This window comes from Chiloscyllium punctatum, chromosome 22, assembly GCF_047496795.1.
Source record: "Chiloscyllium punctatum isolate Juve2018m chromosome 22, sChiPun1.3, whole genome shotgun sequence".
In the NCBI taxonomy this organism is placed as follows: Eukaryota; Metazoa; Chordata; class Chondrichthyes; order Orectolobiformes; family Hemiscylliidae; genus Chiloscyllium; species Chiloscyllium punctatum.
Genome location: NC_092760.1, coordinates 93,441,621 through 93,467,879, shown reverse-complemented (window position 1 = coordinate 93,467,879; position 26,259 = coordinate 93,441,621). Strand labels below are relative to the sequence as shown.

Genomic DNA, 26,259 nt, shown 5'->3' with positions numbered 1-26,259 from the left:
GAAAATACTTAAATTCAAGGATTCAGTAACTAGGCCTTCTAATGCAGGTGACCTTTGGTGTATGTGAAGAGGGGCAGCCACTGAGGGTTCTCCACACTGAGGTGTGTGTTTGACCTTGCTTTACGTTTGAGGTGATGAATAAAAGTTGCAGTGTATTCTTGGTCATGTACTGTCAGATCTGCTTTCCATATATACGTAGGTATTTTGCCTATCTTTGACATTTTAAAATTGTCATTGTGTTGGTAGTTAGGTCTAAATACATTTAAAAATGATTTGGCGGTGCCAGTGTTGGACTGGCGTGGACAAACTTATAAATCGCACAACACCAGATCACAGTCCCAACAGGTTTATTTGGAAGCACTAACTTTTGCTATAAATTCCATGTCTTTTGGTCCTGCTCCACATCCACCTGATGAAGAAGCAGTGCCTCAAAAACTAGTGCTTCCAAATAAACCTATTGGGACTATAACCTGGTCTTGTGTGATTTTTAGGAAAAAGGGAGGACTGCAGATGTTCGAGATCAGAGCTGAAAAATGTGTTGCTGGAAAAGCGCAGCAGGTCAGGCAGCATCCAAGGAACAGGAGAATCGATGTTTCGGGCATAAGCCCTTCTTCAGGAATGAGGAAGGTGTACCAAGCAGGCTAAGATAAAAGTTAGGGAGGACGGACTTGGGGGGGGGATGTTGGGAATGCGTTAGGTGGAAAGAGGTTAAGGTGAGCGTGATAGGCTGGAGAGGGGGTGGGGGTGGAGAGGTCAGGAAGAAGAGACCCCACCACCAAGGATATATTTCCCTCCCCTCCCCTATCAGCATTCCGGAAAGAACACTCCCTCCGTGACTCCCTCGTCAGGTCCACACCCTCCACCAACCCAACCTCCACTCCTGGCACCTTCCCCTGCAACCGCAAGAAATGCAAAACTTGTGCCCACACCTCCCCCCTCACTTCCCTCCAAGGCCCCAAGGGATACTTCCATATCCATCACAAATTCACCTGCACCTCCACACACATCATTTACTGCATCTGCTGCACCCGATGTGGCCTCCTCTACATTGGGGAGACAGGCCGCCAACTTGCGGAACGCTTCAGAGAACACCTCTGGGGGACACGCACCAACCAACCCAACCGCCCCGTGGCTGAACACTTTAACTCCCCCTCCCACTCCGCCAAGGACATGCAGGTCCTTGGCCTCCTCCATCACCAGACCATGACAACACGACGCCGGGAGGAAGAGCGCCTCATCTTCTGCCTAGGAACCTCCAACCACAAGGGATGAATGCAGATTTCTCTAGCTTCTCATTTCCTCTTTTCACCCCCCCCCCCTTATCTCAGTCCCAACCCTTGGACTCAGCACCACCTTCTTGACCTGCAATCTTCTTCCCGACCTCTCTGCCCCCACCCCCTCTCCGGCCTATCACCCTCACCATAACCTCCTTCCACCTATCGCATTCCTAACGCCCCTCCCCCAAGTCCCTCCTCCCTACCTTTTATCTTAGCCTGCTTGGTGCACCTTCCTCATTTCTGAAGAAGGGCTTATGCCCGAAACGTCAATTCTCCTGCTCCTTGGATGCTGCCTGACCTGCTGTGCTTTTCCAGCAATACATTTTTCAGCTTGTGAGATTTTTAACGACATTAAGAAAACCAAGTATGACAGGACTTGATGGGAAATAATTCTGAACAGTGGGAACAAATGCAGATTACACGAGTGTCTAAAACTTCAAATATATTTATAAAAATACATCATTTTAAAATTTTCAGAATAGATAATTACATTGTACATAACAACCGATATCTCTCAAATAGAAAATGTGACAACTGGCATCATATTTTCAAAACAAATTATTTCACGTTCCTCCCTCTTTATAAATTACAGTTGCCAAGATCTAGTACATATTGTACACAGCAGCCTTGATCTGACAAAATAATGTCAGATTAAGGCTGCTGTCCCGCAGGGTTCAGTGTTGGGGCCACAGATGTTCGCATTATATATTAATGATCTGGATGAAGGGACTGGGGGCATTCTAGCGAAGTTTGCAGATGATACGAAGTTAGGTGGACAGGCAGGTAGTACTGAGGAAGTAGGGAGGCTGCAGAAGGATCCAGACAGTTTGGGAGAGTGGTCCAGGAAATGGCTGATAGAATTCAACGTGAACAAATGCGAGGTCTTGCACTTTGGCAAAAAGAATAAAAGCACAGACTACTTTCTAAACGGTGAGAAAATTCATAAAGCCAAAGTACAAAGGGATCTAGGAGTGCTAGTCGAGGATTCTCTAAAGGTCAACATGCAGGTTGAGTCTGTGATTAAGAAAGCGAATGCAATATTGTCACTTATCTCAAGAGGGTTGGAATATAAAAGCACCATTGTGCTACTGAGACTTTATAAAGCTCTGGTTAGGCCCCATTTGGAGTACTGTGTCCAGTTTTGGTCCCCACACCTCAGGAAGGAAATACTGGCACTGGAACGTGTCCAGCGGAGATTCACACGGATGATCCCTGGAGTGGTAGGTCTAACATATGAGGAATGGCTGAGGATCCTGGGATTGTATTCATTGGAGCTTAGAAGATTGAGGGGAGACTTAATAGAGACGTACAAGATAATATATGGCTTGGAAAGGGTGGATGCTAGGAAATTGTTTCTGTTAGGTGAGGAGACTAGGACCTGTGGACACAGCCTTAGAATTAGAGGGGGTAAATTCAGAACAGAAATGCGGAGACATTTCTTCAGCCAGAATGTGGTGGGCCTGTGGAATTCATTGCCGCAGAGTGCAGTGGAGGCTGGGACGCTAAGTGTCTTCAAGGCAGAGATTGATAGATTCTTGTTGTCTCAGGGAATTAAGGGGTACGGGGAGAATGCGGGTAAGTGGAGTTGAAGTGCCCAGCAGTGATGATTGAATGGCGGAGTGGACTCGATGGGCCGAATGGCCTTACTTCCACTCTTTTGTCTTATGGTCTTATGGAATAGACTCAAAAGGTTTAATGACTGACCTCTGGTTTTCACATTCTTAGATATTCTTTGGTGGGTTCAAAAGCCAGCATAATATAAATTTAAAAGCAATCTTATAGAAGTAAAGAACTTGACTTACACATTTTTCACCCAAAGCTTTCATGAACTGCACCCTGATAAGTCACTGACTATTTTTGTACAAACCCCGAGGAGCCTTTCTGGCTCACTCTGGGACAAACTTAGCAGGAGAGCCTTGACTGAGCACCACTCCTGACTGATGTTGGGTTGACAAGGATTATGTTCTGAATTTAGCCCCTTGAGCCTGCTCTGCCTTTTAATATGACATTCATAAAGAACAGGAAGCTAGATAAAGGTGAAAGGGTAGCATTCTCTTGCAATATGGAATTGGTACTATAGTTAGAGATAACCTTAATTGAGGAAACCATTTGATTTGATCTTCCTAGATGGCAAAGCTTGAGAATCAAATGGCTTATTGCTCTTCCTAATTTGATGTATTATGGAGTTTATCATACATGTGCTGGTTCTACAAAAGTGCTATCTGATTAATTTCACTGCTATGCTATGATAAAAGCTGTTCACTGCTGCTCCCTTGCTGTTTCCCCATATAAGTTTGATCTCTGTTAGCTATTTTAGGGGTGGCACACTGGTTCATAGAACATTTCAGCGCAGTACAGGCCCTTCGGCCCTTGATGTTGCGCCAACCTGTGGAACCAATCTGAAGCCTATCTATCCTACACTATTCCGTTTTCATCGATATGTTTATCCAATGAACATTTAAATGCCCTTAAAGTTGGCGAGTCTACTACTGTTGCAGGCAGTGCGTTCCATGCCCCTACTGCTCTGAGTAAATAAACTACCTCCGACATCTGTCCTATATCTATCACCCCTCAATTTAAGGCTATGTCCCCTCGTGTTAGCGATCACCATCCGAGGAGAAAGGCTCTCAGTGTCCAACTTATCTAACCCTCTGATTATCTTCTATGTCTCAATTAAGTCACCTCTCAACCTTCTTCTCTGTAATGAAAACAGCCTCAAGCCCCTCAGCCTTTCCTCGTAAGACCTTCCCTCCATACCAGGCAACATCCTAGTAAATCTGCTCAGAATGGGTGGCACAGTGGTATGGGCGGCACGGTTGCACAGTGGTTAGCACTGCTCTCTCACAGTGCCAAAGACCTGGGTTCAATTCCCGCCTCAGGCGACTCTCTGTGTGGAGTTTGCACATTCTCCCCGTGTCTGCGTGGGTTTCCTCCGAATGCTCCGGTTTCCTCCCACAATCTACCTGCTAACTAGTTCTCTATCCATGTCAGTACACAGCCCAATTCCTCGCACTTTAATTTTAGATGCTAATCTTTAGTGTGCAACCTTACCAAAAGCCTTCTGAAATCTAATGGCTGATATATTTCTAACCTTCTGAAACCTCCTAAAAGTAAAGCACATCCACTAGCTACCCCTTATCAACTCTCATTAAATTCAGTCAAAATTTCAGTGTTTTTGTCAAGCATGATTTCCTTTTTGTAAATTCATGATGACTCTATTTAGTCCTGTCACTGTTTCCAAGTTCTGTGCTGTTAAATCTTTTATAACAAAATCTAGCATTTTTACTACTATCGATGTTAGGTTAACCGGTCTATAATTCCATGCTTTCTCTCTACCTCCTTTTCTTAAATAATGGGATTGCTTTTGTTTTAATTCATTCATGTGATGTGGGCCACTGACTAAACTAACACTTATTGCTCTACTCTAATTTATGGAAATGGCAGTTAAGAGTCAACCACATTGCTGTTACATGTTGCGCAGACCAGTTAAGGATAGTAATTTCCTTCCCCAAAGGACATTAGTGTGAACCAAACGGGTTTTTCCAACAAATGACCATGACCTATATCGTGATTAGACTCTTAGTTCCAGAATTTTATTGAATTCAAATTCACTATGTGCCTTGGTGGTTTTGAACCCAGGTTCCCAGAACATTATGTTGGTCTCTATATTAAAGTCTGGCAATAAACCCCAAGTCTATCACCTACACATTAGCTACACTCCAGTCATAGAATTGCTCTAGGGTCTAAAGAATCTTGAAAGGTGATCATTGATGCATCACTGTTTACAACGCCGTGTTCTTAATTACTCTGGAATGAACGTGTTTAGGCCATAACACCATAAGATATAAGAGTAGAAGTATGCCATTCAGCCCATTGAGCCGTCTTCACCATTAGGTCATGGCTGATCTATTTCTAACCCTGTTCTCCTGCCATCTCCCTGTAAACTTTGATCCTGTTATGAATCAAGAACCTATCTATCTCTGTCTTAAATATACTCGAAAACTTTGCCTCCACAGCTTTTTGCAACAGAGTACCAGAGATTCATCGTCCTCTGGCTGAAGAAATTCCTCTTCATTTTGGTTCTAAATTACCTTCGCTCTGAAGCTGTACCCTTGGGGGTCCTAGTTTCTCTGACAAGTGGAAATATCCTTTCAGCGTTCACTTTATCCAGGTCTCTCCATATCTGAACAAGAGAACGCCAGGGCACAGGAACAGGCTTTTCAGCCCATGAAGGCTGCACCTATATGTGGCATCTTTCTAAAGTAAAAAACCTTTTGCTTCTACATGGTCTATATCTCTGTCAAGGTGCCTCCTAAATATTGAAACTTACAGAAGCAGATATAATATCAATGAGATAACTCCCCACTCCCGATCAAAATCCTTTTACACTGCATCAAGACCCAGAGTCCTCAACCGCTCCTCATACGACAAGCCCTTTATCCCTGCAATCATTCTTGTAAACCTTCCTTAGATATAGGACCTAAAACTGCTCACAGTATTCCAGATACAGTCTGACCAGAGCCTTATACAGCCTCAGCAGTATATCCCTGCTGCTGTATTTTAGCCCACTTGAAATGAATGCTAACATTGTATTTGTCTTCGCCTTCCTGGCTACCAACAAATTTGGATGTTAGCCTTAAGGGAATCCTGAACTAGGACTCCTAAGTCCCTTCGTGCTTAAGATTTCAAAGCCTTTCCCCATTTAAAAAATAGTCATTCTTCCTACTGAAGTGCATGGCCTCACTCTTTACCATTTGTCACTTACATGTCCTGGGATTTCTTGACCTTTAATCCTATCAAATCCTAAAATACATTTTCCCTACTGATACTGATTTCCTTCAGTTCCTTCCTGTTACAAGTTCCTGTGTTCCCAACAATTTTGTGACATTATTTGTGTCGTCCTTTGTGAAAACAAAACCAAAATATATGTTGATCTACCACATTTGTTCCTCATTCTTAATCTGATTGTGAAGGGGCCTACATTTGTCATAAGTGTTTTTCTTTACAAGCTTTTACAATTAATTTTTGTATGTGATCAGAAGCTTACACTCCTACTCTCTTTCCCCCTTTGCATTGACAAACCATGCAGTCATGCATTGGATCTTTCCTCCTTACAGAGATTAGGTTACTTTGACCCTCTCTACCAGAACTCCTTCCATATCATTCCTAATATTTCATGTATCTGAAATAAATATAACAAACTTCTCAATTCCAATCTCTTTATATCTTTAAAATGATCTCTGTCCCTTTATCCCGTACATAAACTCCTCAGACTTTCATGGAAATATCTGCTTGTAATAATCAGAACATACAGACTGTTGGGATGATTTGGAGTTCCTGTGTTTGCAGTCAGTGCATCTTGTAAAAATCATCACTGAGTGGAAAATTAAATAGTGTATCTGTGATTTTCTGAGTGTTAGGATCATGTGCTCACCCCCCCCCAACATGAATTGCTTAGAAGAGCATGTGAGGGGAAAATTGTGGTGAGTCAGTTGCTCCTCGTTGCTCTACAAATCTTTTGCTTTGTTGAATGTTCAAGAAAAAGGTTACCTTTAAATGCCCACCATTATAGTTCTTAAATCAGAGGGACAGCAAAGTAGATTTCACAAAAATTGAAGAAGTGATTGTGTTTGTTTTTGTCTTTGTTTAATCTTTTAAAATAGCAGATATGCATTTATTTTCACAGTTGAAAAATGATGCCATAAATACATTAAACGTGACTGATGTGGCTGAGTACTTTCAAATGGGTTGAACCAATTCAAGTTGAAGAAGTTTGATATAATTGGAAGCATTCTATTTTGTAGCCTTAATTTCTTGTTTCTGCAAACCAAAATGTCATGTGTAAAGTTAAATTTTGAAACTGAAACTTTGGATTAAAGAAGGCATGAGAAACACAGTTTAGTCTAAACCTGCTGAAAAGCTACTCTACTCTATTCTTAAAACCTTTCCTTTCTGATGCAGAGTGAATCTGAACGGCTGCAAAATCAACTGTCCCTTGTGAGAAGCCAACAAAGCCGTGATTTTGAGCAACACCAACATCTTATTTCCAATCTGAATGAACAGTTGAAAGGGTAAGAACATTAAACTGTATATATCAAATTGATACAGAATGCAATTGTTGTTCGTATTTGAATTTTCAAAGGGTTTTTTTCATATTATGGATATTACTTCTTGGTATCCTTCACATTCTTTTGAGTATTGGTTTTTCAGAAGGTTTATGTAACACTTGTTTGTCTAAAAATGGTATCAAGATGTTGCACCAGCTTTCCCACTGGAAGAAAGGTCCTGGATGAATAATTTTATTTTGTCCAACAAAAGGTTTTTTCTTCTACTCATGATAGACCTTTTGTTGGTCAAGGCAACCTTTTTAATTGAATGAGATAAGACGAAGTTGGAATGTTACATATGCCAAACTGTTGAATTTTTATTATTTTTGTTTCTATTCTTTTATCAATGGCTTGATAATGACTTTTGGAAATTGGAACAGCTTATGGTAGAAAGAATATACTGGACCAACCAGGCTTTGTCTGTTTGTGAGACCAACCTGGAGACTAATTCAGACTGAGCTTTGATTAAAAAGGTTCTAATAGAGACAGTGACCCCAGGAAGAGTATTGTGTTTAAACAAATAGGAGAGGTTGGGGCATCTCGTTGGGTCAGGAATTTTGTTTTGATCCATTTGCTTCATGAACTGCAGCTGCTAAAAGGTTCGAGCAGCCCAGGCAAAACCCATGTCCATCTCTCTTGTGTGCCTCACATCCTGAAGTGTACAAAATACTTCGAGATAGACAGGATAAATGCAGGTCAAATGATTCCCCTGGTTGGAAGTCTAGAACTGGAAACGCCAATTTACAATAAGAACAAAACTGTCTAGCATTGAGATGAAGGTTTTGAATTTTAGGAATTTGTTGCTGCAAAGGGCTATGGAAACTTGATCTTTTGAGTATCTGTGCTGTAGAGGTTGACAGATTTCTGATACCAGAAAAATGTTCCTTCTTGAAAACATTCAGTTTTGGCTTCAACCGCTTTATATGGCAGAGAGTTCCATAGGCTTCCCGTTCTGAGTGAAGGCCTTTCTCCTCATCTCAGTCCTAAATGGCCCGCCCAGTATCTTTAAGCTTTAACCCCTTGTTCTGGGCTCACCCTAGTCATCAGGAACATGCTTCTTGTGTTTACCCTGTCCAGTCCTGTTGGATTTCATAGGTTTCTAGGAGATCACCCCAATCCATTAATTAGAGGGACATGGGGATGATTTGGGAAAATTAGCTGCTGTGGATGGTCAGCGAGATCATATTAAATGGTTGAGCAGGCTCAATGGGCTGAATGGCCTATTCTTGCTCATGTGTTCCTCACAATCTTGACTATGGCAGGGTTATTAGGTAAGTGCAGGAAAACTGGGATGATCAAGTGCCTCTTGAGAGTTGGCTATTTTCTGTCTTTCGGCAGACACAGTACAGTCAGATGAAATAGCACACACAAAAAACTACATTAGCCGTCAGCTGGAGGACAGTGTCAGTGTCCCGGCACGCCACAATCCTTTTAGGAGGGCACTCCGAGAGGGTGCGGCGAAGATTTCTCAGGACATTCTGGAGTGAGGGGCTTCAGTTCACATGGGGACAGACTGTGAGGAGCTGGGACCGTCCTCCTCAGAAGGTTAACGGGAAGATGGAGTTGGGGTGTTCAAAATCACTGGGGCTTTTGATCAAGTTGATGAGGGAGACACTGCTTCCAGGGGCAGGAGAGTCAGTCACCAGAGGCCACTGATTGGAGAGAATTGAGAGAATCCTGTTCTGGAGTACTGCATACAGTTCTGGTTGCCACTTACAGGAAGAATATTGTTAAACTGACGAAGGATCAGAAGAGATTTACCAGGATGTTGCTGGGAACGGAGGGTTTGAGTTATGTGGAAAGGCTGGATAGGCTGAGAGTTTATTCAGTGGAGCGTAGGAGGTTGAGGGGTGATCGTAGAGAGATTTATAAAATCATGAGGAATATAGATAAGGTGAATGTCAAGTGTCTTTTCCTTAGGACGGGGAATTTCAAGACTAGGCACATTTTTAAGTGGGAGGAGAAAGATTTAAAAAAGATTAATTTTGTCTTTACAGAGACTGTGAGTGTGTAACGAATGAACTTCCGGGGGGAAATAGTGGATGCGGGTATAGTTACAATGCTTAAAAGACGTTTAGGTTAAACAGAAATGTTTGGAGGGATTTGGGCCAAGTGCAGGCAGGTGAGACTAGTTTAGTTTGGGCTTATGGTTGGCATGGGCTGGCTGGACTGAAGGGAGTGTTTTCATGCTGTAATACTCTATGACTCAAAACGAAGGCTGACTGTTAGTGAGGTCAGAAGCTTGGAATTGCTCCTGGCAAGTTTGGAAGAGACCCTTGTGTTCAGCTAGGTGGCAGTTGTTGAAGAGTGTTTGAGACTTCAGCAAAACAAGAATGAAAGTTGATGTTTTGAACTGTGTTGTCTGAGCAATGGTTCTGGTCTGCTGCTGAGACAGCATGAAGATTTGAAAAGTGCTTGCTCGTATGGTGCACCAACTTCTGGAAGCCCAAAGATCAGACAAAGATCAGTAAAAGTATTGTCTTTGACTGGGCAAACTGAGAAACTTACCCTAATCAATGTTTTCAGAAAGAGCAGCCAATGAATCACACTGGAGCCAGCATCCTTGCAAATAGTTTTGCTATTGCGATTGGGATGAATTTAAACTAGTCTTACAGGGAGAGGGGACACAGCTATGATGAAATGGAGATACACCTATGTTGAGTGTCGCAAGAGTAAAGCAATGGTGAATGCTCTTTAACATTAGGAATGTAATAGGTAAGGCTGATGAGTTAAAGGCATGGATTGACACATGGAAGTGTGATATTGTCATTGCAGAAACATGGTTGAGGGAAGGACAGGACTGGAAGCTCAACATTCTGAGTTTGGATCTTTGTGAGCCAGAGAAGGGTGTAAAAAGAATGGTGGAGTAGCACCACTAATGAATGAGTCAATTATTGCAATAAGGAGAGATGATATCTTCGAAGGGTCTTCAAACATGGCTTTATGGTTAGAATTTAGCAATGTTAAAGAGGCAGTCTCATTACTGCGAGTATACTCTAGGCCCCAAAGAGTCATTGAGAACCAGAGGAGCAAATATGTAGAAAGTTCACAGAGATATGTAAGAGTAATAATTGGATAATTATTCTAGGGGATGGTATTATAAAGGGTTTTCATGGAATGGATTTCTTGGACTATATCCAGGGGAGTTTTTTGTTTCAATGTATAGGTCAAACAAGGGACAGCACAGTGCTGAATCTGGTTCTGGGAAAAGAACCCGGGCAGGTGTTTTATGTGGCAGTGGTGGGGGAGACGGGCAGGGTGGTACATTTTAGCGATAGTAACCACAACGCGGTATAGTTCAAATTTGTTCAGGACAAGGAAAAAGATGACTTTGGATTGGGGGAAGGCAGATTTTATTTAAAATAAAGCACGCTCTGGCCAAAGTTGACTGGGTACAGTTCCTTGTGGGTAATTGAGGCATGTAAGATAAGATAATCAGTGGTTAGATAGGGTGGATGGTGAGAACCTTTTTCCTCGGATGGTGATGGCTAGCACGAGGGGACATAACTATAAATTGAGGAGTGGTAGATAAAGGACAGATGTCCGAGGTAAAGTAGTAGGGCGTGGAATGCACTGCCTGTAATAGTAGTTGACTCGCCAACTTTAAGGGCATTTAAGTGGTCATTGGATAAAAATATGGATGAAAATGGAATCGTATAGATAGATAAGCTTCAGATTGGTTCCACAGGTTGGTGCAAAATCAAGGGCCGAAAGGCCTGTACAACACCGTAATGTTTTATGTTCTGTAAGCTTGGATTGTTTTCTTTCGAACAGAGAGGGTTGAGGGTGGTGGCAAGAACATGATTGAGGGGTATAAGATTATGAGGAAAACGGATAGGGACCCCTTGGTTGAGGGGTCAGTCAAAAGGGGGCATAATTTTAAGGCAAGGGGTAGGTGATTCAGAGGGGATCTGAGAAGAACACTTTTCACTCAGAGGATAGTGGAAATCTGGAATGCACTGCCTGGGAAGGTAGTTGTGGTTGGAAACCTTGCAGCCCTTGAAAATCTTGTTGGATGAACACTTGAATTATCAGAGCATTCTAGGATATGGAACAAGTGTAGGAAATTGGGATGAGCGTGCCTTTTGTGTAGTTATCGTCGGTGCAGACTTGACGGGCCAAAGGCATTTTTGGTACTGTGTGATTCTATATATGCCTGTGAAACAGCGCACCATTTCGCAATCTAGTCAGATTTATTATTTTGTTTATCCCTTAAATGTGTTTGTTTGTTTGCCTGCCTGTATTTGTGTGAATGGGGCTGAAAACAAATGTTTAGGGTTTAAAGCGTCAACATCAATCAGCTTACCATATTAGCGAGTTTTGAGAAGATTTGTAGCTCAGGTTGAGGTTCTGGATGTAAGTTTGTTCGCTGAGCTGGAAGGTTCATTTTCAGATGTTTTGTCACCATACTAGGTAACATCTTCAGTGACCCTCCAGATGAAGCACTGCTGATGATTCCTATCCGGAGTCTCACTGAAGATGCTACCTAGTATAGTGATGAAACATCTGAAAATGAACCTTCCAGCTCAGTGAACAAACGTACATCCAGCTTACTATGTTGTTTAATATTTACTCTGCTAAAGTTAATGTATTTAATAAAACCTTTTGTTTGGAATATACAACGGCTGTCTGAAAATTAAATGTTCCCAGAATCTGGAATTGGTTATTCAAAAGTTTGATTAGGTATCATTGCAGTGATTATTTGATGGTTTTACTGTGTTGAGAATACAGAGGTAGAAAGGCTAATTTAGTTCGGCTGTCTGTCTCCATGTCATAACAGTATGATTTGTTTGTTTTCTTGTGAATGCTAATTATCTTAAATCTATTCGCTGATTCACCAGCCAGTAGGAACAGTTTCTCTTTATTCTCCAACCAAAACCAACATCATTTTGGACACCTCCATTAAATCTCCAATCAACCTTCCCTTTTGTGAAGAGAACATAGCAACTTCGTATTATCTTTCTGTCCTTTGTATGTTGTGTGTAACATAACAGAATTTTAATTCACACCAGGTTGCACTTCTTAATGTTCAATAATGTAATTAATTTCTAGAGTCAACGACAAAAAAGATTTCTTGGAAAATTCACTTCTAGCCAAAGAAACTTTGTTGGCAGAATCATCAGCAAAACTGCTGCGGATGGATAAATTGAAGGAATCACTGGAAGCCCAGAAGATAATTAACCAAGACCTTACAGGAAAGCTATTGCAAGCTGAAGAAAATGTAGGTGATTTAACATGGCCAAATATGACTATATAATTACAGAGAGGAATTGAATTTGATTAATTTAACTCAGTAGAAGCGCTTGTCTTTGAATTGGGAAGCTATATATGGCTTAAACAAAGGAAACAGTTTCCTGTTTGATTCTGGTCCTGGATTATGCCCACAATTTACTCTTCCTGTCTGTGCTCTGCATCGCCCTCAATCTTAAGTGCTCTGCAACATTATTTTACATGAAAGGTGCTATATAATTGAAAGCTGTACTTCAAAATTACCCTTGGCATAATTCATCCTGTTGTCTACAAACACTTATCCCACTGTACAACCATTGCTTTGTGATACAATTGTTTGTTTTCTTCTTTAAGATTTAATGTTTAAGAAGAAATTCATTTTGTTCCTTTATTTTGACATTCATTAAAAATTGAAGTTGTGATTTCTGAGAAGATTTGTAGCTCAGGTTGAGGTTCTGGTTGTATGTTTGCTTGTTGAGCTGGAAGGTTTGTTTTCAGACATTTCGTCACCATACTAGGTAACATATGGATAATCATCTGGTGAAGCGCTGGTGTTATGTTCTGCTTTCTATTTGTGTCTTAATTTCTTGAGGTGTGTGATATCATTTCTGGTTCTTTTTCGAAGAGGATGGCAGATGGAGTCCAAATCTCTGTTTATTGATGGAGTTCCGGTTAGAATGCCAGGCCTCTAGCAATTCCTGTGAGTGTTTCTGTTTGGCTTGTCCTATGACAGATGTGTTGTCCCAATCAAAGAGGTGTCCTCCTCTGTCTGTATGTAAGGATACTAGTGATAGTGGATCATGTCTTTTGGTGACTAGTTGGTGTTCGTGTTTCCTGGTGACTAGTTTTCTGCCAGTTTGTCTGATGCAGTGTTTGTTGGAGACCATGCATGGTATTTTGTAAATGGCATTCGTTTTGCTGGTTGTTTGTATAGGGTCCTTTAGGTTCATAAACTGCTGTTTAAGTGTATAGATAGGTTTGTGAGCTGCCATGATGCCAAGGGGTCCAAGTAGTCCAGAAGTTATTTCAGAGATGTCTTTGATGTAAGGTAGTGTGGCTAGAGTTTCTGGGTGCGTTGTGTATGCTTGTTTGAGTTTGTTGTTGAGAAATCGGCCGACAATTCATCTGAAAACAAAACTTCCACTTCAGCGAGCAAACTTATAACCAGAATTGTAGTTGTGACTAGAATTGGTCCCATTGCAGATTCTGATATCCAGTTCAATTTAAAGATAAGTAAAGCAAATGACAAGCATAGGTTTCATTCCCTGTGTAATTTTGAAGTTTGTTTCTCTTCCTTTTCTAAGTCCTTTTTCTAACTCCTTCACCTGAACCAGACTATAACTAATGTACTTGGGGGAGTTTTTGCTGCTGGTGTTGGGGATGTTTTAAACTAATGTGGCAGGGAGCTGGGAATCAGAAGAGAAGACAAGTAGACAGCGAGGTGGAAACTGGAGACTCTAAGAATCATGAAGTTAGCATTAATAAGGGAAAGAGTAGGCAGACAGCAGATGAACACAAAAGAACTGGTGGTCTGAAGTACATATACTTTAATGCAAGAAGTATAGTGGGTAAGGCAGATGAAATTAGGGCTTGGATTGTGCCTGGGAGTATGACGTGATTGTCATCACAGAGACTTGATTGAAGGAAGGGCATGATTGGCAACTAAATGTTCCAGGATATAGATGCTTCAGACAGGACCGGGAGGGAAGTAAAAGGGGTGAGGGAGGAGTTGCACTGCTGGTCAGGGATGATATCATGGCTATGCTAAAGGAGGACAGTATGGAGGGCTTGAGTAGTGAGGCATTATGGGTGGAGCTGAGAAATAAGGGTGCAGTTACACTGGTGGGGCTGAATTACAGGCCCCCCACCAGTGAGCATGAGGTAGAAGAACAAATAGGTAAACAGATTAGAGAAAAACGTAGAGGCAACAGGTGGTAATGATGGGGAGATTTTAATTTTCCCAACATTGACTGGGATACACTTAGTGTCAGAGGTCTGAATGGGGCAGAATTTGTAAGAAGCATCCAGGAGAGTTTTCTAGACCAGTATGTCAATAATCTGAAGAGAGAAGGGGCCATATTGGACCTGGTACTGGGGAAACAGCCAGACCAGGTGGTAGAATTTGGGGTGGGGGATTTCTTTGGGAACAGTGACTACAATTCGATAAATTTTAGAATACTCGTAGACAAAGATGAGAGTGGTCCTAAGGGAAGAGTGCTAAACTGGCACAAGGCCAATTATATCAAAATTAGGCAGGAGCTGGGAAATGTGGATTGGACACAGCTATTTGAAAGGAAGTCCGAGTTTGATATGTGGGAGGCTTTCAAAGATAGTGCAAGATATGCATGTCCTGTTGAAAACAAAGGATAAGAAAGGCAAGATTCGTGAACCGTGAATGACAGGAGAATTCGTCCAACTAGTCAAGAGGAAAAGGGAAGTGTACTTAAGGTCCAGTCAGCTAAGGACAGAATGGGCCCTGGAGGAATATCGGGAGAGTAGGACCAGTGTTAAACGAGGAAACAAGCGGGCTAAAAGGGGTCATGAAATAACTTTAGCCAGCAGAATTGAGGAGAATCCCAAAGCCTTTTCTTCTTATAGAAGAATCAAGCAAGTAACTAGAGAAAGGATTCGTCCACTAAAGGATAAGGAAGGAAGGTTGTGTGTCGAACCTGAGAAAATGGGTGAGGTTCTGAATGATTACTTTGCATCAGTGTTCACTGAGGAGAGGGACATGATGAATGTTGAGATTAGAGATAGAAGTTTGATTAGTCTGGATCATTTTGACATGAGGGAAGATGTGTTGGGTAGGCTAGAGGTTCTTAAGTTGGACAAATTCCAGGTTGCTGAGGGAGGTGAGAGAGGAAATAGCTGTGGCCCTGATATATCTTTGTAGCATTCTTAAATACAGGTGAGGTGCCGGTGGACTGGACGGTTGCTCATGTTGTCCCCCTGTACAAGAAGGGTAGTAGGGATATCCAGGTAACTACAGCCCAGTGAGCCTGACGTCAGTGGTGGGAAAGTTGCTGGAAAAGAATGGGCTTATCAGTGATAGGCAACATGGTTTTGTGTGGGGAAGATCGTGCCGTACCAACCTAAGAGAGTTCTTCGAGGAAGTGACCAAGTTTTGATAGAAAAAGGAAGGGCTGTAGATGCCAGATACATGGACTTTAGTAAGGCATTTGATAAGGTTCCCCATAGTAAACTAATGGAGAAAGTGAAGTCACATGGTGTGCAGGATGTTCTGGCTAGGTGGATAAAGAACTGGTTGAGCAACAGAGAAGTAGAAGTGAGTTTCTCAAAATGGAGAAAGGTGACCAGTCTTGATCCACAGGGATCAGTGCTGGGGCCACTGTTGTTAGTGGTATACATAAATGATCTGGAAGAGGACACTGTTGGTATGATCAGCAAGTTTTCAGATGACACAAAGATTGGTGGAGCAGCAGAAAGCTTAAGGGACTGTCAAAGAATACAGGAGAATATAGACTGGGGAGAATGGCAGATGGAGTTCAATCCAGGCAAATGTGAGATGATGCATTTTGGGAAGTCGAATTCTAGAGCGAATTATACAGGAAAAATTGACGGGGAAAGAGATCTGGGTATTCAGGTCGATTGTACCCTGAAGGTTGCTGCACAGGTGGATGGAGTGGTCAAGAAGGCATGGTATGCTTGTCATCGTCAGATGGGGTATTGAGTATAAGAGCTGGCAGGTCATGTTAAGATTGAACAATACATTGGTTCAGCTGCATTTAGAATACTGTGTACAGTTCTGGTCGCCACATTACCAAAAGGATGTGAACGCTTTGCAGAGGGTGCTGAGAAGGTTTACGAGGACGTTGCCTGGTATGGAAGGTGTTAGCTATGAAGAGAGGTTGAGTAGGTTAGGATTGTTTTTATTAGAAAAAAGGAGATTGAAGGGGGACCTGATTGCGGTGTACAAAATCGTGAAGGGTATAAACTGGGTAATTAGAGATGAGCTTTTTCCGAGGGTGAGGAATTCAATAAAGGGAGGTCACACTTTCAAGGTGAGAGGTGAAAAGTTGAAGGGGGATACACATGGCAAGTATGTTACAGAGAGTGTTAGGTGCCTGGAACACGTTGCCAGCAAAGGCAGGTACAGTACGTCCATTGAAGATGTGTCTGGATAGATGCACGAGTAGGTGGGGAGCAGACGGATGCAGATGCTTAGGAATTTGGCAATAGGTTTCGACAGTGGATCTGGATCGGTTCAGGCTTAGAGGGCCAAAGGGCCTGTTCCTGGGTTGTAAATTTTCTTTGTTCTCTTTATTCTTTGCAAGCTCCATGCAAATAGTGAGGTTGCCTCCTACTTTGCCTAAAGTATAATAAATCACAAATCTTCATTTTGTCTTTGTATGATGGTGACAAAATAGTTTGTTTATAATTTTACAAATTGTGCTTACTGATTTGACTTGCATGCTGCACTACAATGAGTGATACTAAAGAATGAATGTTCGTCTCTCTCTCTCTCTCTCTCTCTCTCTCTCTCTCTCTCTCTCTCTCTCTCTCTCTCTCACTCAGCTGGGAAACGTTAACAAGAAATGCAGTTCTTTTGAAATAGAATGTGCTGATCTGAAAAATGTAGTTCAGGACCTCTCAGAGAAACTTTCTTCAAACAAAGAAAAGGTATGTAATTTTGATTTTATTTATTATTGTCACATGTACCTCAGTACAGTGATAAGTTTTATTTTGCATGCAGTATAGACAGATCATGACATACAAAGTGCATAAGGCCAATAGAACAGAACAAGGAATACAATGGCTGCGAAGAAGGTGCATGAAGAGCAGGGTCAACATTAAATTTGAAATTTGAGATCCATTCAGAAGTCTAATAACAGCGGAGAATAAGCTGTTCTTGTATCTGTTGATCCATGTGTTCAAGCTTTTGTATTTTCTGCCCGACGGAAGAGGTAGAAAGAGATTATAACCAGTGTGGGAGGAGTCTTTGATTATGTTGGCTGCCTTTCCGAAGTAGTGGGAAGTATAGATGAAGTCAGTGGATGGAAGGTTGGATTGCGTGGTGGTCTGGGCTGTGATCACAACTCTCTGTGGTTCCTCATGGTCCTGGGCAAAACAGTTGCCATATCAAGCTGTGATGCGTCTGGATAGAATGTTTTCTATAGTGCATCTATAAAAATTAGTAAGTGTCTTTTTGAGCATGCTGAATTTCCTTAGCTTCCTGAGGAAGTAGAGGTATTGTTGTGCTCTCTTGACCGTCGCATCAACGTGGTAGACCAGGATGGATTGTTGGTGATCGTCATTCTTAGGAACTTGATGTCTTGACTATCTCCACTGATGTTGATAGGGGTGTGCCCTTCATCTTGTTTCCTGAAGTCAATGACCAATTGCTGATATTGAAACAGAGATTGCTATCTTTAACCACACCACCAAGCATTCTGTCTTTTTCCTGTATTCCATCTCAACATTGTTTAAGATCCAGCCTGCTTACAGTGGGGTTGTCAGTGAACTTATAGATGGAATTTGGCCACTCAGTCACGAGTGTAAAAGGAATACAGGAAGGGCTGAGCACATAGCCTTCCGGGGTGCCATTGATGAGGATGGTCGCAGATGAGGTGCTGTTGCCTGTTCTCATTGATTGCGATCTTTCGGTCAGGAAGTCGAGAATTCATTTGCAAAAGATAGAGCTGAGGTCTATGCCTCTGAGTTTGGAGGTGAATTTGGTTGGAATTATAGCATTGAAGGCGGATCTGTAATCAGGGAGTAGGAGTAAGTTTCAGAAATACATATCCAGCTAAATTGCTAATATTTAAATAGTGGGGAAAGAGCAGAGTAGTGGAGCACACATCAGTTTGGTAGCTCTTAGAAAAGTGTTGGCACATAATTAACCAAGTGACCACCTGTACGAAATTTTCTGAATTTGGTGTACCTTGGTGAATGACCAGCTAGTTTGTTTTTTAATGTTTTGCCTTTTTTCTTCATAGCTGCTTGATTAATCAGTTCTCCTCTAAGTTGAACACCACTTAGAGGAAGCACTGACTGTAGCAAGGGCATAGCATGTACTACGGATGGAAGTCTTCAATGTCCATCAAAGTGGTAGCCTCATTTATCACAGCCTGAATCTTAAAGGCCATAGCTACTAGTGAGTCTATAGCACCTGTTGATGGAAAAGCAAACTTGATCTCATTCTCAGCAATCTATCTGCCACAGTTGGATCTGTTGATGACTGCACCGAATAGGTGTGACCACCACACAGTCCTGGTGGATACAAAATCCCATCTACACATTGGGATACCCTGCATCATGTTACGTGACACTGCCACCTCGCTACATGGGACAGACTTCAAAAAGAACAAGGGCAGGGGTATCTGGAATGGGGGTTGCCCAGCAGATCTGGTGGCATTTGAGAAGAAAAATCAGAGTTAACGTTTTGAGTCCAATGACCCTTTCTCTGATTTTTCTTCACAGATGCTGCCGGACCTGCTGGGCTTTTCCAGCGGCTTCTGTTTTTTTGCCATGTTATTTCAGTTTCCAGCATCACTTTATTTTAAATTTTTTGTAATTATCTCACTGCCTCATTTATAGGATTATAGGTCATGCTTTCGGTTGTTGTTCAGTTACTGACACTTCACTCTCACTGTGTAACACCCTTGATCACCTGCAGAGACTTATTGTTCGACACACTACTCCCACCATTTGTATGTTCTTTTGATCTTTCTGCCCTTGGTCTCTCTGCTCATAAATTCTGTGTTTTGTGTGCTTCCCTCTCACCTTAACTGAGATGCAAAAGCTTGTGATTTCAGCTGAACCTGTTGGACTATAACCTGGTGTCATGTGATCTGACTTTATCCACATCAGTTCAACACCTGCATCTCCACCTCAACACAAAACTGAGCATCCGTGAGGTGCTGAGGACCATCAGCAGGAGCACAATTGTATTTAATCCATCATCTGTAACCTCAAGGGTCGCGTATCCTAAACTCTACCATTCACATCAAATTTGAAGATCAAGTCTGGCTCAATGATCAGTACACGATTGCATGCCAGGAACAGTACCTGGCATATCTAAAAATGAGGTGTCAACTTTGGTGACCAGTTTAAGATTAAGATGAAGCAGAATTTCTTCTGAGGTTTGAGGGTCTTTGGAACTCATTGCCATAGAAAGCTGTGAGGGCAGTGTGAAAGCAGGCCATTCAGCCCATCGAGCCCACATCGTGTTTCCCCCCTCCCCCACCTCCAAAAAGCATTCCATCCAAACCCACCACCTAACCTATTCCTTTATTCCCTATGGCTAAGTCACCTAACCTATATATCTCTGGACACTATGGGCAATTTAGCATGGCCAGTCCACCTAACCTGCGCATGTTTGGACTATGGGAGGGAGTGGAGCACCCAGACGAAACCCAAGCAGACACAGAGAGACTGTACAAAGTCCACACAGACATTTGCCCGAGGGTGGAGTCGAACCTGGATCCTTGGCACTGTGAGGCCACACTGTTAACCCTGCCCTAGTTTGGTGGTTTTATCTCACAACCAGTGGATTAGATCTAAGCTCTTTTGTCATTTATATAAATGATTTGAATGAGAATATAGAAGGCATGGTTAGTAGGTTTGAGGATGACACTAAAATTGGTGGTATCGTAGAAAGTGAACAAGGTTTTCTAAGATTACAAAGGGATCTTGATTAAATGGATCAGTGGAATAAAAAGTGGCAGGTGGAGTTTAATTTGGATAAATGTAAGGTTTTGCATTTTGGAACAACAAACAAGAGTAGGATATATACAATTAATGGTATGTCCTTGGGTAATGTTGTAGAACAGAGGAATTGAGGGGGTCAGGTACACAATTCTTTGAAATTTGCATTACATATAGATGGAATGGCTAAAATGCATTTAACACGCTTGACTTCATTGCTCAGTCTTTTGAGTATAGGAGTTTGGAAGTCATGTTGAGGTCGTATAGAATGTGGGCGGCACAGTGGCTCAATGATTAGCACTGCTGCCTCACACCACCAGGATCCCAGGTTCGATTCCAGCCTCGGGTGACTGTCTGTGTGGAGTTTGCACATTCTCCCTGTGTCTGCGTGGGTTTCCTCCGGGTCCTCTGGTTTCCTCCCACAATCCAAACAATGTGCAGGTTAGGTGAATTGGCCATTCTAACTTGCCCATAGTGTTAGGTGCATTAGTCAGAGAGAAATAGGTCTGGGTGGGTTGCTCTTCGGAGAGTTGGTGTGGTCTGGTTGGGACAAAGGGCCTGTTTCCACGTTGTAGGGTGAGACCCCTTCTCTAGTCCAGCAGTGTGTCCAGTTCTGGTCACCCTGTTTTTGAAAGGATATTATTTAGCCGGAGAGGGTTCAGAAGAGATTTATGCTGCTAGGTATGGAAGGTTAGAATTATAAAGAAAGGTTGGATAGGCTGGGCCTTTTTTCACTGGAGAGATTGAGAGATAACCTTATAGAGGTTTATGAAATCATGAGAGCTATAGGTAGGGTTTATGTAGGTGTCTTTGTCTTAGGATGGGAGATTTCAAGACTAGGGGGCATATTTTTAAGGTGCATGGAGAGTGATTTTCAAAAAAGACATGGGGGTAATTTTTTTTCTTCCCCCCCCCGAGTGGTTCACATGAACCTCCTGAGGAAGTGGTGGATGTGAGCACAGTTACAATACTTAAAAGATGCTTAGATTAATTACATGAATAGGAAAAGTTTGGAGGGATATGGGCCAGGTACAGGCAAGTGGGACAAGCCTAGTTTGGGTTTACATTTGGCATGGACTAGTTAGACTGAAGGATCTGTTTCTGTTGTCATTATTGTGGGTATGTTCACTGAGCTGAGAAATTGATTTGCAGACATTTCGTCCCCTGTCTCAGTGATATCAATTGTGCTTTGGAGCATTCTGTGAAGTGCTGCTGTACTGTCTCTTTTGGAATTTATTTGGTTCCGTTTCTGCTGCTTCTGGTTGTTCTTTGTAGTGGCTTGTTAATGGAGTCCATGGATGAGTGCCATGCTTCTCGAAATTCTCTGGCTGTCCTCTGTTTGGTTTGTCCTATGGTCTTTATGTTGTCCCAGTCGAATTTGTGGCCCTCGTCAGAAAGAGAACGATACTACAAGACACAATTACTAAGCTAGCAAACAACAGAGAAGACTACACAACAGACACCTGGGTAAGAAATGGCTCCAACAGACAGCTTACAGAGATAGAAAAAGCCATACTAGCCAAGGGACACAAATACAACAGACATGCTAGCTGCACTAGAATGTACTTTCAGAACTAACTGACTAACCGAAGAGACACAGCAAGCAGTCGGACTAACAAAGCAAAGACAAATTAACAACATCAGTGCCAAAGAGAGGGAAACCCTAAAAGCCGTAGAGATGTACAGCATGGATACAGACCCTTTGGTCCAACCCGTCCATGTCGACCATATATCCCAACCCAACCTAGTCTCACCTGCCAGCACCTGGCCCATATCCCTCCAAACCTTTCCTATTCATATGCCCATCCAAATGCCTCTTAAATGTTGCAATTGTACCAGACTCCACCACTTCTTCTGGCAGCTCATTCCATACACATACCACCCTCTGTGTGAAAGAGTTGCCCCGAAGGTCTTTTTTATATCTTTTCCCCCCTCACCCTAAACCTATGCCCGCTAGTTCTGGACTCCCTGACCCCATGAAAAAGACTTTGCCTATTTACCCTATCCATGCCCCTCATAATTTTGTAAACCCTTATAAGGTCACCCCTCAGCCTTTGACGCTCCAGGGAAAACAGCCCCAGCCTGTTCAGCCTCTCCCTATAGCTCAAAACCTCCAACTCTGGCAACATCCTTGTAAATCTTTTCTGAACCCTTTCAAGTTTCACAACATCTTTCTGATAGGAAGGAGACCAGAATTGCACACAATATTCCAACAATGGCCTAATCAATGTCCTGCACAGCTGCAACATGACCTCCTAACTCCTATACTCAATACTCTGACCAATAAAGGAAAACATACCAAATGTCGTCTTCACTATCCTGTCTACCTGTGACTCCACTTTCAAGGAGCTATGAACCTGCACTCCAAAGTCTCTTCTACCTTTGAGCCAGTTCTGTATCCAAATGGCGAGTTTTCTCTGTATTCTGTGCGATCTAACCTTGCTTATCAGTCTTCCATGGGGAGCCATGTCAAACGCCTTACTGAAGTCCATATAGATCACATCAATATCTGTCCTCATCAATCCTCTTTGTTACATCCTCAAAAAACTCAATCAACTTTGTGAGACATTAATTCCCATACAAAAAAACCATGTTGACGATCCCTAATCAGTCCTTGCCTTTCCAAATACATGTACATCCTGCCCCTCAGGATTCCCTCCAACAACTTGCTCACCACTGACATCAGGCTCACTGGTCTATAGTTCCCTGGCTTGTCCTTACCATCTTTCTTAAACATTGGAACCACGTTAGCCAACCTCCAGTCTTCGGGCACCTCACCTGTGACGATCGATGATACAAATGCCTCGGCAAGAGGCCCAGCAATCACTTCTCTGGCTTCACACAGAGTCCTAGGGTGCACCTGATCAGGTCCTGGGGACTTATCCACCTTTGAAAATGTGTTGCTGGAAAAGCGCAGCAGGTCAGGCAGCATCCAAGGAACAGGAGAATCAACGTTTCGGACATAAGCCCTTCTTATGCCCGAAACGTCGATTCTCCTGTTCCTTGGATGCTGCCTGACCTGCGCTTTTCCAGCAACACATTTTCAGCTCTGATCTCCAGCATCTGCAGTCCTCACTTTCTCCTACTTATCTGCCTTTACCCATTTCAAGACATCCAGCATTTCCTCCTCTGTAATCTGGACATTTTGCAAGATGTCACCATCAGTCTATATCTTCCATATCCTTTTCCACAGTAAATACTGATGCAAAATACTCATTTAGTATCTCCCCCATTTTCTGCAGCTCAACACAAAGGCCGCCTTGCTGACCTTAGAGGGGCCCTATTCTCTCCTAGTTACCCTTTTGTCCGAAATGCATTTGTAAAAACTCTTCAGATTCTCCTTCATTCTACTTGCCAAAGTTATCTCATGTCCTGTTTTTGCCCTCCTCATTTCCACCTTAAATGTACTCCTAATTCCTTTATACTCTTCTAAGGATTCACTTGATCTATCCTGTCTATACCTTACATATGCTTCCTTCTTTTTCTTCACCAAACCCTCAATTTCTTTAGTCATCCAACATTCCTTATACCTACCAGCCTTTCCTTTCACCCTAACAGGAATATACTTTCTCTGGATTCTCATCTCATTTTTGAAGGCTTCCCATTTTCCAGCCATCCCTTTATCTGCGAACATCCGCCTCCAATCAGCTTTCGAAAGCTCTTGCCTAATGTCGTCAAATTTGGCCTTTAGAACATGGAACAATACAGCACAGAACAGGCCCTTTGGCCCTCAATGTTGCGCAAACCTGTGAACTATTCTCAGCTCATCCCCCTACACTATCCCAAAATCATCCATGTGCTTATCTAAGAATTATTTAAATCTCCCTAATGTGGCTGAGTTGACTACATTACCAGGTAGTGCATTCCACGCCCTTACCACTCTCTGTGTAAAGAACCTGCCTCTGACATCTGTCTTAAATCTATCACCCCTCAATTTGTAGTTATGCCCTCTCGTACATGCTGAAGTCATCGTCCTAGGAAAAAGACTTTCACTGTCTACCCTATCTGATCATCTTGTATGTCTCTATCAAATCCCCTCTTTGCCTTCTTCTTGCCAATGAGAACAGGTTCAAGTCTCTCAGCCTTTCCCCAATTTAGAACTTCAACTTTTAGATCTGGTCTATCCTTTTCCATCACTATTTTAAATCTAATAGAATTATGGTTGCTGGCCCCAAAGTGCTCCCCCACTGACACCTCAGTCACCTGCCCTGCTATAATGGCAGTTGTCTGCCATTTTGTAGGACAAACAGGCAGACAACTAGCAATCTGCATCCACGAACACCAACTAGCCGCGAGGTGCCATGACCAGCTGTCCCTAGTAGCCCACACACACATTACAAGGACCACAGGTTTGACTGGGATAACACGACGATCAAACAACAAGCCAAACAGAGGGCAGCCAGAGAATTTCTAGAAGCATGGTACTCATCCACGGACTCCATTAACAAGCACATGGAACTAGAGCCAATATACCGGCCACTACAAAGAACAACTGGAAGCAGTGGGAACAGAACCAAATAAATTCCAGAAGAGACAGCACAGCAGCACTTCACAGGAGGCTCCAAAGCACTGAAGATATTGCCTAAACAGGGGACAAAACATCTGCAAATTAACTTCCCAGCTCGGCGAGCATACCACATCTATGACAATCGGCACGTGAGCTACAAATCTTTACACAACCTTGATCAGTTTCTGTGCTGTATGACTCTATGATGCAGTCCTACTGTATCCAGTTGTGAACAGATGGAAGAGGAGGATGCTCCACAAATAAATTCATCATATCCATGCTAAATATAAGACTGAAACAAATGTATCCATTTTCAGACAGAAGTGTCAAGTGGATGATTCATCTTGGCCTCCTGAGTTCACAAGTATCACAAAAAGTTAGTCTTCAGTCAATTCAAGTCATTCCGCATTATATCAGGAAATTGGCAAAGGTATTGTGTAATGCAAAGGCTATGTGCTGGAACAACATTCTGGCATTCTGAAGAAAGGTCTCTCAACATTCTCTCTATAGCTGCTGCAAAACCTGAGTTTTTTTTCTAGCAATTTCTGTTTGTGCTTCTGATTTCCAGAATTGGCAGTTCTTCTGGTGGATTGTTTAGTATTCTGGCAATAGTACTATGTCCTCCAAAACTAGCCATGTTCCTCGCTAAGTTGTTGCAGTACAGCTGTGAAATTGGTACCTCCATAATGATGCAGTAAAGTCCTAGGTAGGTCCTGCATGCAATAAGCATGATTAATCCAACTCAGCCAATTACTGCCCTACTAGCTTATTCTCAATCATCAGTGAAGTGATAAAAACAGTGATCAACCATATAATTAAGTGACACTTTATTTAATTAATTCAGGGAATGTGGGCTTTGCTGGCAGGGCCAGCATTTATTACCCATCCCTAATTGTCCAAGAGAAGGTGGTGGTTAGTTGCCTTTATGTACTGTCACAGTTCATTTAATGTAGCTACATCCACAAGGTTGTTAGGGATGGAATTCCATAATTATGACCAATAACCCAGTGAAGGAATGGTAATGTATTTCCAAGTCAGGATGGTGTATGGCTTGGAGAGAAACTTGGCGGGCAATGGTGTTTCCGCCTATCTACTGCAATTATTCTTCTGGATGGTCATGGTTGTGTTTGGAAGGTGTTAGCTAAGACAATGGTTCTTAAGCTTTTCAGTATAAAGGCATACTTCAATGAGACTGCAATTCCATGGCGCAACCAGTTTTCTTGCCTGAATTGATTACTCAAACATCACATTTACTCTGCCACAGTAGGTATGGTGACAGAGTAATTGATGAGGCTGCCCGCTGCTTCCTTACTCCCTCAACTTCCATCCATCTAACTGCCTCTCACAACAGGCAGCCATCTTTCAGAGGTTGATGTGTGGCTCAGTCACTGGAGAAAGTGAGGATGCAGATGCTGGAGAGTCAGAGTTGAAAAGCATGGTGCTAGAAAAAGCACAGCAGGTCAGGCAGCAT

At 42.5% G+C, this 26,259-nt stretch overlaps 1 protein-coding gene across 15 annotated transcripts in view; it reads left to right on the top strand.

Annotated features, from left to right (window-relative positions):
* The window catches only part of LOC140493856 (uncharacterized), a 236,137-nt gene that overhangs the window by 147,737 nt on the left and 62,141 nt on the right, over positions 1–26,259 (top strand). For 10 of the 15 annotated variants that reach the window (XM_072592839.1, XM_072592842.1, XM_072592846.1 and 7 more), the window contains 4 exons: positions 48–101; positions 7,239–7,348; positions 12,437–12,605; positions 17,150–17,254. In XM_072592839.1, coding sequence (XP_072448940.1) covers positions 48–101; positions 7,239–7,348; positions 12,437–12,605; positions 17,150–17,254 — 438 coding nt within the window. Of the gene's footprint in view, positions 1–47; positions 102–5,323; positions 5,540–7,238; positions 7,349–12,436; positions 12,606–17,149; positions 17,255–26,259 lie in introns of those variants that run through there. The other 5 variants (XM_072592848.1, XM_072592850.1, XM_072592843.1 and 2 more) reach the window with 2 other exon arrangements.